The sequence below is a fragment of the Eurypyga helias genome, unplaced genomic scaffold, assembly GCF_000690775.1.
Source record: "Eurypyga helias isolate BGI_N326 unplaced genomic scaffold, ASM69077v1 scaffold376, whole genome shotgun sequence".
NCBI classification, from domain to species: domain Eukaryota; kingdom Metazoa; phylum Chordata; class Aves; order Eurypygiformes; family Eurypygidae; genus Eurypyga; species Eurypyga helias.
The window spans coordinates 10,634-25,179 of record NW_010255824.1 but is presented as its reverse complement, the minus strand read 5'-3'; the positions used below and the strand labels follow the sequence as shown (position 1 = coordinate 25,179).

At 39.9% G+C, this 14,546-nt stretch overlaps 1 protein-coding gene across 1 annotated transcript in view; it reads right to left on the bottom strand.

Moving 5' to 3' along the window:
• Nucleotides 1–14,546, bottom strand: part of ADCY1 (adenylate cyclase 1 (brain)) — a gene marked incomplete at its 5' end in the record, with an annotated part of 41,386 nt that overhangs the window by 25,540 nt on the left and 1,300 nt on the right. The window contains 3 exons of the mRNA XM_010153418.1: nt 1,343–1,440; nt 2,626–2,820; nt 6,546–6,701. Coding sequence (XP_010151720.1) covers nt 1,343–1,440; nt 2,626–2,820; nt 6,546–6,701 — 449 coding nt within the window. The remainder of the gene's footprint in view (nt 1–1,342; nt 1,441–2,625; nt 2,821–6,545; nt 6,702–14,546) is intronic.

The following is a 14,546-nucleotide window of genomic DNA, read 5'->3' as shown; positions in this document are numbered from 1 at the left end:
CCTCCAGAAGTCACGCTCTGCTGGAGCTTGTATGTCTGTCAGAGCAGAGTTTGAATTGAATCTCTGTCCAGCTGCTTTTTAAGTGGCAGTACTTTTTGGAAAGGCTACCAGTTACCATACCGTGCGGTTCTTGGAAATTCATCCTAGTTGCAACTACACTAATACTCCTTGTCCCTCCTGGTTCTAAATTGCCATGTACTGCAGCTGGGCTTTACTTCAGAAGTGTGCTCCAATTAGTCAGCAGAGGTAATTATTCTGGAAATTAGGTGATTTTTTGTACGTGACACTGAATTCTTCCCATGAAAGGCACTACATAGCAAATTTAATGGGTGATTTTTGGTATTAAAGTAAAAAAGGTGTAAAGGTGTTTCTCAAACTTTCAATTAGAAATTATTGAATATAGGACCATGTATTATTTTGACAGGGGGTTTGTGAATATAAAAGACCAGCATTTAAAATGGGATTTTCAAAAGCATTATCCTGTCTCCAGATATTTTCCCATTGAAATCCTAGTAATTAGTAAAAGTGAGTAAAGCTTATTTTGAACATTTTTATATTGTCATCTGAAAAAGCTTATTACTAATCATTTTTATACCTTGAACATGATTATATCTACTTATTATAACTCCTAGATTTGGAAAGTGCTGTCTAATTATTTTTTATTTAGTAAGCATTCACACAAAATTGACAAAATCTGAAGTAGTCACTAAACTATTTCACTCAACAAGAGGCATCAGACACCCCCCGAATCCATCATGAGTATTTGGTTATGTCTGCTTTAGTGCAGCCAAAGGTCTGACTGCAGCTCATGTGGGAATGGGCAAACTATGCACTAGGCAGTTTGTGTAGTGATAGCGTTGATAACAGAAACCTCAATACAGGCTATAAATTTGGGTTGAAATGTGGGATGGGTACTTCAGTACTTGGTTCCCATTAAGCTACATATAGTTTTATCTACGTTGTTATCAATACCTGAAGTACCTTGTCCAAAGCTGGCACAAATACATTTAGAAAAGCTGCCATAACACCTTTGTTTTTCAGTGCAGAAATGCTTTAAATAATTTAGCACATTTTAGTGTTATTGTCTTCTAATTGGATCCTTCTACCAAAACAAACAAAAAAAAAAGAAAGAGAGAGAACACGGAATTGTTTAAAATAAGATAGAAATATGTGTCTCCTTTGGACAAATGGAAGAGAGAAGAGACCAAGGATATACCAACAGAGAATCTCCTATTTGAGAAGATATCAACTGGGTGCTCATTCCCATTCCAGACATTAATGTTCTGACCTGGGCTTGAAGATGTTCCAATTTGAACTGTAATGGCAAAAGACAGAAACTTACTGTGGTATTATTAGAAGGTAGACAAGGCCAAATAAGGCAGCTAGAATTAGTGAGAGAACTACAGCACTGGTGAAGTACTCATCCTGAAGCTGGTGGTACTGTTAAAGAAAGGAAGAAATGAAGACATTGAGCATTTTACACACACACAGCCACTGAAAGAAAGAACTGTAGCCTAAAAGAAAAACAGCCCCTACTCCTTTCACAAACATACAAACAATCATTGCTTAACTCACATGAAAAAAAAAGATGAGCCGAGTCTACACAACATTTTCCTTGACAGCCTTCTCTCTCAGCTGCTCCTTTTTGCCTACCTGTTTAGTTTTCACCCTGTAACTACTCAAATCTCGGTCAGGCTCAGACATAAGTTTGTCTTTCGGAGCAAAAAGGATTTAGCCTTTTTGAATCAGAATTCCCTCCTCTACTTATTCCACAAGAAAAGACCAACACCGCACCCCGGCCCCCCCTTTCCCCCTTGGTGCTGCCTTCAAGGAGTCCTGTGACCTCAGCTGCTCAGGACAGGACACTAACAGGCGAGATGGAGGAGATATGGACTCAGTTTTGAGCATTTACTGTCCCTCATTCCACTAAGCCCCAGTCCTTCCAACAGAACACACTTCAGAGGTGGAAAGGCATGAGTGTTTTCGCAGAAGGATTCAAATTTCAATCTCATTTACACCAAAAGACTTTATTTTGAAAGAGAACAATGATAAGTAAATAATAAATCACTGTGGAAACGTGAAATCAAAGTTAATGCTCAAGACCTTAAAAAACTGGAGTCCAATGTGGCACACCATCTTCTGACTCAAAACAGTAGTGAAATGAAATCTTAGTCTAGAGTGGAAAAGTAAATGCTACTGCCAAATTAATCCAAAATCACATCACTTTTGCTTTTTCAAAGACATAAACCAATGGATTTTTTCCAGCTAATCCAATCTGTATTTACAAACAAAACCGTTCAAGTTAGGAACAAGCAGTTCTACTTCGTTCATGTGCATGCTTGTGAGTCTGAAGTGAGTACTCTGCTCTCAGCAGGCACACAACCTTGCCCAGGGATCTAAGATTTTTTGGTATTTTTTAGGATTGATGAAAGATACTGATCTTTCTTTTTATCCCCCTCCGAATGCTTCCATAGGAGGTGGAGATAACATCTCCCTCTTAACTGAGAGAGTCTAGAGGATTAGTTAGTGAGTAGAATTTAAGTATTGTCTAAAAACAAATAAAAAACCAGTGCTAGTTAGCTCATGGTGAGTGAAATCAGTAAAAAGAATTAAAAAGCCTCTTACTTTATTTTCACGCTCAATTTGCTTATACTTCAGAGTAATGAAGTTCAAGTCAGCCATCTCAGACTCAGTTTGCCGGGCCTCTATCAAACGGCTGATGTATCTGTTTACTCGAGTTCCTGGTGTGTTGTATACAACATTGGTAGAAAAAGAGGAACGATTCCTGAGTTTTTCCGAGGCTGTCCTTAGCGCTCTCCTCTGTAGCAGAGATGAAGAAAGAAGCACAGAATTTCTTAATATTGAGATTTTTCATTGCTGTTCATACGATCTCAAGCAAGCAACCAGGGTGAGGAATTCATTAAGCAGGGCAACTACAAAAGACAGAGATCTTCTCTCCTGATTGCCATATTTTAAAAATACGTTAGCTGAAATCCCAGTCTCATTAAAATCAATGAGAAAACCCCTACTGCATTCCAGGATTTCAAGCCTCATCTGCAGAAATTCTCTTCACGCATTGCCCTGACGCTTCTCTGCCATGAGGAAATAATCAGTTTGATCCCCATCAGTGTGACTTTTCCAAGAAAAATAATTAGAATTTTTCTGTGGATGGAAGACATGGAGCTCTGGACATCCTGAAGGCAAGATAGGCAGACTCTTCATGACACAAGGGAAGTCTCACTGCCTAAGACTATCTAGGTAACATTATATATTTTGAAAAGATAATTTTCCTTAACCTCATCCAGAGTGACCATATGTGACTTCAGAGTGTCTGAAATCTCAAGCATTTCTTTCTTTAACTCAACCAAGTGGGTCTCTTGTTAAGACCTCCTGGGCATGCCTCAAGTGAGCTTGCAGATCCAGATGGAGCCGTCCAATAAATGATCAGGGATAACCTGTGCCTTGCGGGGGTTAATTTCTCCATGGCTGAGATATCACAACTGACAAGATAGAATCACAGAATCATGGAATGGTTTGGACTGGAAGGGACCTTAAAGCCCATCCAGTCCCACCCCCTGCCATGGACAGGGACACCTTCCATAGACCAGGTTGCTCCAAGCCTCATCCAGCCTGGCCTTGAACACTTCCAGGGATGGGGCATCCACAGCTTCTCTGGGCAATCTGTCCCAGTGCATCCCTACCTTCTTCCTGATGTCTAATTTCAATCTCCCCACTTTCAATTTAAACTCATTACCCCTTGTCCAGTCACTACAGGCCCTCTTAAAAAGTCCTCCCTCATCTTGATGATCACACACAGTCCTTTCCAGTGCAAAAGCTTTATCACAGGGCATATCTGAAAGGGATTTTAGACAATCTGTCTCACTTTTCCCCAATGGCTTTCGGCAGATGGTGAGCATCATCTCAGCCACGCTGGTGCTAACCTTCAGCTGAGGACACTGTTATGGCTAGATCTGCACGAGTATGACTGCCTATGCCCCAGCACACTGAAAGGATCAGGGCCCTCACAAAATACTCTTGTAGATACAGCATTTTGAAACACTGAGTGGGAAAATGTAGGCCAATCTTCTAAAAGAAAAAACAGTCCCCTAAAGGCTAGTACACTGAGCAGGAAGAGAGGCATCAATTGAATATATTTCACCTCAAAAGGGGTCAAGTCTTACCTCCCAGAAGAGTTTTGACAACCAAGGTCAGCCAAATTGTACTATTTTTATACACTTAAAGGAGTACTTTTTTATCTAACATCTGCAGAGCTCAGGGAGACAATTCAAAATATTATGAAATGACAAGTCTGCTCAGGGATAAGGAGAATGTTGGCTCAGCATATAATCAGTGGAGTCTGTCAGCAAGCTGTTGCAAAGCACACAGAATTTCCCTCTTCGGAGCAGTTGGTACTTAATAGCCCACTCTTTAAAGGCTATAATACAAAACAGCCTTTTAAACCAGATGGTAGAAAGAGGTGAAGATCACTGTTTAAGTAATTCTGCAGGAACAGCAGTTTCCTGTCTTATTCCACAAGAGGCAGATCTCATGAGATCCTCACCTGTGAATAGTGGACTAAAGCAGTTCTTTAGCATACCTAGCTGATGCTGTTTGTCTACCTGAATGCTTATAAGCTGATACCTTAGTTTTCTGCACATAAAGAAGAACGAACCATAGCAAAGATAAAATAACTTTCCAAGTCCTGTTTTGCTGCCTTTATATATCCAGAGCAGGCCCTATCAGCAGTAAACCATTATGAGGCTACTTGAAAAGTTGGCCTTCAAACTATCAGATCCCATTACTTGTTGTCTGTGCTGTAAGAACTAATTGTTGCAACACGAAAAATAGTCATGTGGACGTACACAGATTGGAACTTCCAAATCTGATCTTCTGGGTTCTCTTAGTCATAATAGATATCTTAAATTGCCAGCCCAACAACTATTCTGAAGGTTTCTGGAGATAAAGTTGCTCTCCTGCAGAAGACATTTGTCCTGGGAAACTGAGGGCTTTCAGGAATAGTGTCAGTAAAATACAATTTTGCTCTTCATAAACAACAGTTAGTTAGCATATCTACTGGTTACGCTGCAGCAGAAAATATATCTTTGGGAATTTTTTATAATCCAAATTTAAGCCTATAGCATAATAATAATGGGGGTTAGCGAAACGGCATTAAACAAAAACACAAAAGAAAATTAATCTTTTCTTTAAAAACTGGAATGAGGGTAGATGATGGGAGTTATTCTGATATAAGGAATGAATTGTATTACCTACTCTGCCATTTTGAAATAGAGTTAAAGTTACTGTTCTTAGTCAAAGCTGTTGCTCACATATTATTATGTTCACAAGGTCACTTATTTTTATCTCTATTATTATTTCACACAGCAGACTTAGAAAATAACTTATGTGGGGCCAAGGTCCATAGGTATACATACATATGCACAAGACACTGGCAAGTATTGCATATGCTTCAAAGAATGTGTGGGTTACTTTTGTTAAACACACACAGAGTGGTACTAATTCACAACTGGAAGGCCTTGTGCAAGACCAATTTCCAAATCAAATTTCTGAGTCTTCAGTGAAAACGCGTTTTAAAGGAACTAGCAGACTCTTTGCCCTTTTCCCATAGAAGAAACACAAGCTCATGCAAAATCCAAAATATTGAAGTTTGAATGCTTTCTGAAAGTAAGGTTTAGATTGACTCTTCAATAAATGTACATTATTTAAAAAAAACCCAGGTGGACCAGTCAGTCATGCTGGATTAATGATTCCGATGCACACGTGCCCTGCTTTGGAGGAGTGGTGGCATGACCTATGTAATGTTGCCACCTGCTGGCAAAGACAATGGAATGAGCAGCTCGTCAGAAGTTTTTCCTCCATAAATTTGTGGGTAGACAGACACAGGAAAGGAAGCAAACCAGGCTACTTAGTATGTAAAGGAATTCTGACTTATGGTGTTACAGGCCATTGAAGAAAGCAGTATTCCGCTTTGTATGAGGGACTTTTATCTTTAGGATTTGTATTAGGCACTCCAAGGGGTTTTGGCTAATCTGTTGCCTTTCAGTTTCTAGAGAACCATCTAGAGATACGAAATTATGATGTGATTTTACATTTGCTGCCATCAGCTTCAGGTTGCAATGGACTCACGATGCAAAACCAGCTCATGGTAATTGCAGAAAAAGCTTCAGAAACTAATTGCTGTGAAGGAAACCCTTAATACGAGCCACATGGACCACCTGTGCTGGCTTTTTCAAGAGGAGATCCAAATCTGAGGCCTGTTCTAATTCACCTTTGTCTTTACTGTGAGCATTAGATAGCCCTAGCTCTGGTAGGAACACGGGTATTCCTCTATCAGTTGGTCAGGTCACCCCATGTTTTCTCAGAGAGATCTGCTTAAAGATCTGCTTAATCCCTGGAAGTAGATAGCCCTAGCTCTGGTAGGAACACGGGTATTCCTCTATCAGTTGGTCAGGTCACCCCATGTTTTCTCAGAGAGATCTGCTTAATGAAGCCCTGGAAGCGATACCCCAAGAGCCCACACGGATTACCTTATCATCATCCTCACACGTCATGACGTTGGAGAAAGGGATCTCCGCTTTGAACATCTTCCGACAGTGCATCAGCTGAACAAGCAGGTAGCAGACTGTCTTGAACTTCATTCTTTTGGCAGGCTTAATGTCTGAGAGAATCAGTCCAGGAAATATCTGTCGGCCAGAAAAACAGTATTTAGCACTCATCACATTCCCCTGCAGCCATAGGAACCTGCAGGCATTTACACCACCCAGCGGTCACAGCAAAGCAACATTCTAAGCAAGAAGCCTTGTGACAAACGTCGCATATTCGTAGATGAAGATTACTTCATCTTTCTGTAACCTGAGAGTCAAGAATCTATTGAATAGATGGTATTTAAACAGAAAACATAACATTTTGGGAACTGTTTTCTGTGTGGAAATGTAGACTATAAAAAAAGCATATTAGTGACAAACTCATAAAAAGAGGCAATATTTGTATTTCTTTAACCTTAAATTCTGGAAAAATACATGAAAAAGAAAGGAGAAAATTAAAATTTTTATTAGTTGATGCTAAAAAATATGATCTCAGTCTTTTTCTTATTTCCTCGTTTTGTTACTTCATCCATTGGTAATCCAAATAAAATCAGAGAAGTATAGCTTTTGTTTTAAAGGCACATTTATATACATGCCTTTCAAGGAGGCTGTGAAGAACCTGAGGTTGTATCTTGTACCTCATTTCTTCAAGGCAAGAATTATTATAGCAAAGAGAAATATTCGGCAATGGTTGAGGATAATCTATTACTTTTACCACGGAGCTCCCAGTTCATCAAGGACAAATATTTTCTTGTTTAACTCTTAAACACATGTTGAACTCTTGCTGACTAGTAAACCCCTAGCACAGGTTCAGATGCGTTCACAGGTCAGGATAAGAGCGATCCTTTATTCTACCCTATTTATACCAATCTTGTTCATGCTTCTAGCATGTGGAATATGTAAAGCAGTATTTATGGGAAACATGAGAGGACCCCATGCCACCACAGTATGGGAATTCAAGCTTGTGAAATGAATCTTTTCTGGAACAGCAGAAAAAAGAAGCACAGAGGATTCAGTCCCTAGTGTTTGTAGGTATAAAAGACAAAGAAGAATCTCACTCCAAAAACTTTGTTCAAGTGCTCTAAAACCCACAAATGACACCGAGGATGTGTTGTCCAGACTTCACAAAACTATGATTTACTAGAGCAGTTTATATCATTAATTCAGTGATCGAGTAATGAAGAAGGAAGAATCTGTTTAATGCATGTTTAAATGGATACCAACATTTAGAGAGACAGGGAAAATGAAGCTTATATTTGGAATAGCACCCCAGGTATTAGTTTGCTATGCACCTGCATGTTCTGGAGAATCAGGGGTATATCCTGCTTATCTGACAGTACTCTGTTAAGTCAGTTACACTGTGTCTAGGAAACACAAATATGACTGGTGTATAAATAGCTGCACATTTTTATTCACAGATGGCTATGTTATAAACTGCACAGAATATACTGCACCAGGATATTCACACGCTACTCATCCTGTAGGTGTTCCTAAGCACACTAAGTCAGTGGTTGTTAGGCTCGAGTATGGAAAGAATAAGTAGATCTTCCTAGCACATCATTCAAGGCATGACTGGGAAAGGTGAGCACGTGGGCATGACTACATCCTCCTACAAGGACTTGGAGTCCTGTGAAAGGAACATAATTTAGACTTTCCTTGATTCAAAACTTCTTCTAGTAGACGGTTTTCTGAGAACAGCCTGCAACTTGAAAACTGGAATTAGATACAGTTTGGCTCAGGCAGTGTGGCCCTGCCACCAGCATGACTTTTCCTCAAAAACATATTTTCATGCAGTTTCCTGACTATATCTTCAGAGAAGTTGGTTGAACATTTTTTGCTCATATCATCGACTGCTCTTTTTGCTTATAAAGCTTACTGGCAGATAATATCTCAATAGTATGCACCCACTGTATGATGGAAGTACAGGGGAGTTTTCCAGCTGTCTTGGAGTCAAACAGAAACTTTTCAACTCAGGTCACTGAAAAAAATGGGGTAGTGTATCTACTTCTGGGCTCCCCAGTAGAAGAAAAATAGTGCCAAACTGGAGCGAATTTAGCAAAGGTTCAGCAAAGCAATTAAGGTTCTGTGAAGATAATCATGTGCTGGAATAGGCTGCCAAATCTCCAGCCAGGGAAACACTCAGTGCTCATCCAGAGGAGCTGCCCTGAGCAACCTGCAGTTTCAAAAGGGGATCTGATGGTGAAGCTGGCCCTGCTCTGAGCAGGGAGGTCAACCACACTTCCTCCAAAGGCTCCTTCCAAATGCAGCTGCTGTGCAACGCTATGAACATGTGTGAAACACATACAGCTACTGCCCTTCATGACTGGACAGGAGCCTAACCACTCAGAGGACGCTGCAATACAAAAAAGTTGGGCACAGTGGCAGTTCATATCATGTATCATTTTATGTACAGCTTTTTTTTTTTCCTTTTTCTTTTCCTTTTTTTTTGTTAATCTAGTGGTTGCAGGACATACAGATTCTGCACTGAAGATTTTCCATTCTACTATTATATGTACACAATATCAAAAATACAAAGGAATTCCCTCCCACTTTCCTCTCAAAAATCATGTCTCTCATTATTATTTTTACAGCAGAACACTTGACACAGTGAACTTCTGAGTGTAATATTTAAGTAATCTCACTTTCTGCTGTAATCCTCTGATAAGGGCAAGAAATACAGTATAGACTTAAAACCTCCCAGAACTCCATGTCTTTCACTCTGGCTTTTCTCTGAACATGCTCCAGGACAGCATTAAAGGAAAAGCTGGGCTGCAGCATTCTCATTCCAGCTCCTTTTGTCAACGCATTTTACTTTCACACTTCCTTTTGGCCCTTGGGATCATCTCTCATTCTGTTCACTTTTCGACCCTTGGGATCATCTCTTACTCTGTTCACTGTTCATTTGCTTTGTATTTTAGGAGAAGTTGGTTGTTTGCTGCGACACAACAGGCAAATAATGTTGAGCTGTGATTTTTGAACGGAGAACTCTGAAAGCAGCCAGACTACCTACAGCTTTGTGAGTCTTTAAGTATGCAGAAAACAAACAGGCACATATTAAAATTCTGGGACCCCTCCCTCTCTCCCCCAGCATCTGAATCTCATGTAATACTCTGGTAAGGGATTCACTGGCGCTTATCTGGGATTCTCAGAAACAGCAGCAAGCTGTTCCCCAGATGGCATTCAACCACAGCGCTCAAAATGTCATGGGAAAGGAGATACTAATGACACTGAAGACACATTTACAGAAACCATAAATGCTGTAGCACTCTCTGTCCATGCTTTCTTATCTTCAGGCGGGCAGGACCATGCCTCTTGGTAGCAGTGTTTGTTCCCTTACTCTCTGCAAGCCATTTCGTCCTGAGATAGGTGAGCAAATCTTATTTTTTTTTTTTTTAATTCTTAGAATAATCAGACATTTCCTTTTCCATCCTTTTCTACTGCCCTAAAGTTCTCTTATCATCTCTCATCTGTCCCTCAGGAAGGTATATTAGTGATTTTTACCCATAAATAATATGGCTTCTACAAGACAAACTCTAACTCTTAACATTGAGTGCTGTGGCCGCTTTCTCAGCGCAGATGTAGAAAAAGTTTTCAGCATCTATGAAGACTAAAATAATCTCTGGGAGACCAATAAGACTCTTACACCAGGGCCGTACCTTTATCCCTTCTACAGATTCAACATTTCTAGAGAAGAAAAAGAAAAGAGGAGATCGGTGTTAGAGCACATAACTGATTCCAGCATCACTGACATCCCAAGCTGTGGGCTGTCACACTGGTGATGATGCACTAGCAGCCCCACAGCAACTTCAGAAACAATCCTGAAGATGTAGACCAACATGCACTGCAACACAAGCATCGTTCTTCTGCCTGCGTTTGCTGGGTGGTAACACAAGCAGTCTACTTCCAGTGCTGAGGTGCATATGTTCCAACAACTTGTGCAATGCAATTTTGAGGACCAGAGCAGCCCTCTGTCCAGACACAAGTTGGTGAATAACTCACAAGCACATTAGTAGAAATTTTGCAGATGGTGATTAGCAACCTAGTGGAAGCTAATTATTGATTATATTCGAGGTATGCTGTAAAATCCACTAGACGCAAGAATAGATAGAAATAATTTATAAGTTGTATCCACAGTGTTTCCCTCTGATTTTTCTAATATTTACAACCCTCCTTCCTGGACACAACTCTATTGCTGCCTGTTAATGGTCTATAGCATTATTTGTCTTTGCCTTAGCTCTGGATCCAGCAAAGTTACTCAGTGAAGTATGAATACCCATGTGTCTAAAGCACAGAGTACAGATCTTGTGAATATTTAACACAGAGATCTGTTTTTCTAACTGGATCAGGCGTGTTTGAAAATTCCAAGACATTCATGTGTTTGGTCAGAGTTGTGGCTAATTATATTAATCAAACTTTTCAAATCTTGTCTCAGTGCAATGTTTTAGTCACATCACTGTAAGTTTTATCATCAATATAAAATATAATGAAGACATAATTAAACTTTAGAGAAATGTGCTGGCATTTTCAGAACTAGAAATCTTGTCAGGGCATTATAACATTTTGTATTATATTTGAATATGTTTTTAACTATGATGGCCAGCAAAAAAAGAATACTTTAAATAAAAAAATTTTTGAATGCCCTTGGAAATCAGATGAATTATTTGTCTGTTTAGTAGAAGCTGAATATTAGCTGGTCAAACATTGCTTAATAATATTAATGGACTAATATAATCTCCACCAAAATAAAAACTGTAACAAAACAAAAAGAAAAATATTTCTTCAGTGGCCTCTTAGAAGTGCTTTCACACATATTAGCTTATAGATCAAACTAGCAATCAGATCAGACCACAAAACAGTGGTTGTTAGCTGGGCTTGGGCAATATTTGTGGTGAAAGATCTTCCTGTCAGACGAAATATGGAAGAATGTGGGTTACGTGCCCGCTAAATAAATAAATAAATAAATAAATGAATTCCCCTAAGTGGGCCTATTTACCTCTCAAATTCAACAGATTCTTGGCCATCTGTTGCTCATAACATTGATTTTCATTCCTCTTGGCATCATACCTGCTAAAGTCAGTTCATATCAATGTCAGGGATGATGCAGAAAGAATAAAAGTTGTGTCTGCCCTTCAGCTACTGAGTCTCCGGAGGAAGGAATACAATATTAAACCAGCAGATACATGAAATCTCAGAAAGAAATGCCCTCGTCTGTGCTTCATGGGCAGCCTTCTGTTTCTACGGCTCTGAAGAGTTAATGACTCAATCAGGGTAGGAGGGGACAGCAGGGGCTGACTTTGGAGGTAAATATACTATTATGTAGCGTGTGGTCCCATGATTGGTATGGGACAACATACAAGCCAAGTGACATGCTGACTGATCTGTGAGCCCAGTGGAGAAACCAGTCAATACCAGTAAAATCCAAGAAGTGTTTCTTTCCTCCAGTTTGGCTGACACACTATTGACACATGCTGGGGAGCTAACATCGTTAGCCAAGCTGTACCGCAGCATCTGCCACCTCCACTAACTTATCGGTGACACCCACGGGTGAGATGGCTTTTGGGTCACACAGCTGATGACAAACTGGTCGGTCGTTTCTCAGCAAGCTTGCAAAGAGGAAGAAACGTGCTCAGGCAGCATGCTCTCATCCTTGCACATGAAACATGCGTTGACCTGGTTTACTTTAATATGTGAACGTCAAGCTTCTTTCCCTCAATCACTGGTTTACTCAGTGGAGTTGACACAACACGGTTTCTATATGTCATATCTACATTTATCCCCTGTTCTCTCCACTTGTCTCTGTGCATCAACCTATCAGCAGTTTCCTGAAATGCAGCTATTTCTCAGTCTGAAAGGAAACCTGATACATAATAACATAGGAAATGAAATTATACATAATGCTGTAGGATTGAAAGCAGAAAACCAAGAGAAACAAATCTAGCAGCAATAAGCAACACACCTACCTTAATTAAAACCTCCCTGACATATTCTTCTTCATTGGGATTGATTAATTGAGGAACTAATTCTGGTTTCAAGAAAGTCACCAGAAAAATCTCTCACTGCCAAAACACAATCTAGCCCACTGGTTTTCCACCTGTTTGCTTTCATACTCCCCTAAATTGAATCCAACCACACAGACCAGCAGAACAAAAGGTGAGATTGCCTGATTTTCACAGCAGATGAGAACACTCCATCTCTCAAGATGTTTTAGAGGAGGTACAATAAAAAACACCCTTACGGCAGCCTTTGCAGGATAAAACAAGAGGAGAATCAGGTTCCCCTGGTGACTGGACACCCAACTTTTCCATAAAAAACACCCTGAGTCATCAAATTCTGACCAAGAAACTGACTGCAGACATGGAATACAAGATGACCTGTTTTTCCCTGGTTACATTTGTGTCAAACACCCTTTGGCTAACATCCTCAAGCACGGAGCTCTGACATTACTTTAAACCCTTTTGCTTTCATACTCATTTTCAGAACTGGATCTTATAATTTTCCCCCTAAAGGTCAATTCCTTGAATGAAACTTGTTTGGGTACAATCCCAAAAGATAAGGGTGCAGAAGCCTGTATCCCAAGTTGTCTGGCTCAGATAAAGAGAATGAAGATCCCTCTTGGCCTGTAAATACGTTATGGCAGATAACATCTAAGATAAGCCTCATTTGATGTGGAAAAGGTTAGAACAAACTGAATGTGTTTAAATGATGGCTATGGACTTTCAAGACTCCTACTGAGGTAACAAAACATCTTGTAGTAGAAAAATAGCTGCTTTAAAATCAGTAACTGGTTGAGGAAAAAAGGTGTGACTATAAGTGAACCTGTTAGAAAACCTGTCAGCACCTTCAGTGCTTGTTGAGAGTCAAGGTACTAACCATCGCACTTCTGCACCTCTGCTCTCATCCTGAAAATCTTGTTAGAACAAGGACTCACATCCATGTCCATCATGGGTGGCTAAATCCTCAGCGACATCTGGGATATTAACTTGCTGCCCAAATGAGCTAAAAATCTTCTCTTACCTTATTCTTCCCACACTTTCCAATCTCTGTTCTCCACCAAAAAGAAGAAAACAGCAGAAAACATTATTTGTCCCTTAACAGCACAGCTGACTTACTCCTCCTTCCCCTGTACATTTCCAGGGGTCTGACAAAAGGAAGAAGCTGAAGGGAGAGGGGAGCTTAAGAAAATCTGGAGGGAAGGGCAGCTAAGAAAGGGATGACCAAAATCATTGTGGGAGCCTGAGGTCACAGAGCAAGCAAGGAAAACATTGAATTTGCCATGAGGAGCTAAACATAACAGGAGAAAAACACATGCATGTTTTGAACAGAGAGTATATCGCTTGCTGCAATCACCTTAGAAAATTTACTCAAATTCAGCATAAATACCTGATCTGTGGCACAGTGGTATATACATTTGAAAGCAGGATAGTTGACTGCAGCCTCTTCCTCTGACCTGGATAAAAGTGCTTGCGTTGTACAGCTTGGCAACATGGCAGCTTTTCCAGAATTCCAGGGGATGTTAGTTCAATCACTGCTGAACTCACTAATTTTTCTGCTGTGCGCATGACGTGTCAGTAAATATTCCTTTTTCTGCGTCTGTTTACTGAGGAATCCTTCAAGCCCAGTGAAGGAGCCACCAGTATGACAAGTGGTCATGGAAAGGGTTAGGAGAACATGAGGAAAATGGCATGGCAATACGGGAATGAGGGAGTAAAGAAAACTAGAAGAAAAATAGCCAAGCTGTGAGCATTAAGATTTTGAAACACCTTTTGAAGGGAGTGTGAATTAAATTTTTGGAGTAACATCTATAATTTCTGATAGACTGATTACAGAATCAGAACAGAACAAGTTTTTTTTTTTTTTTGGAGGTAAAGGGAAAATTGTTTTATTTTTAAACTTCAAAAGTAAATTGATCATCTTCTCTATGTAACGCTCAAGGTTATCTTTTTT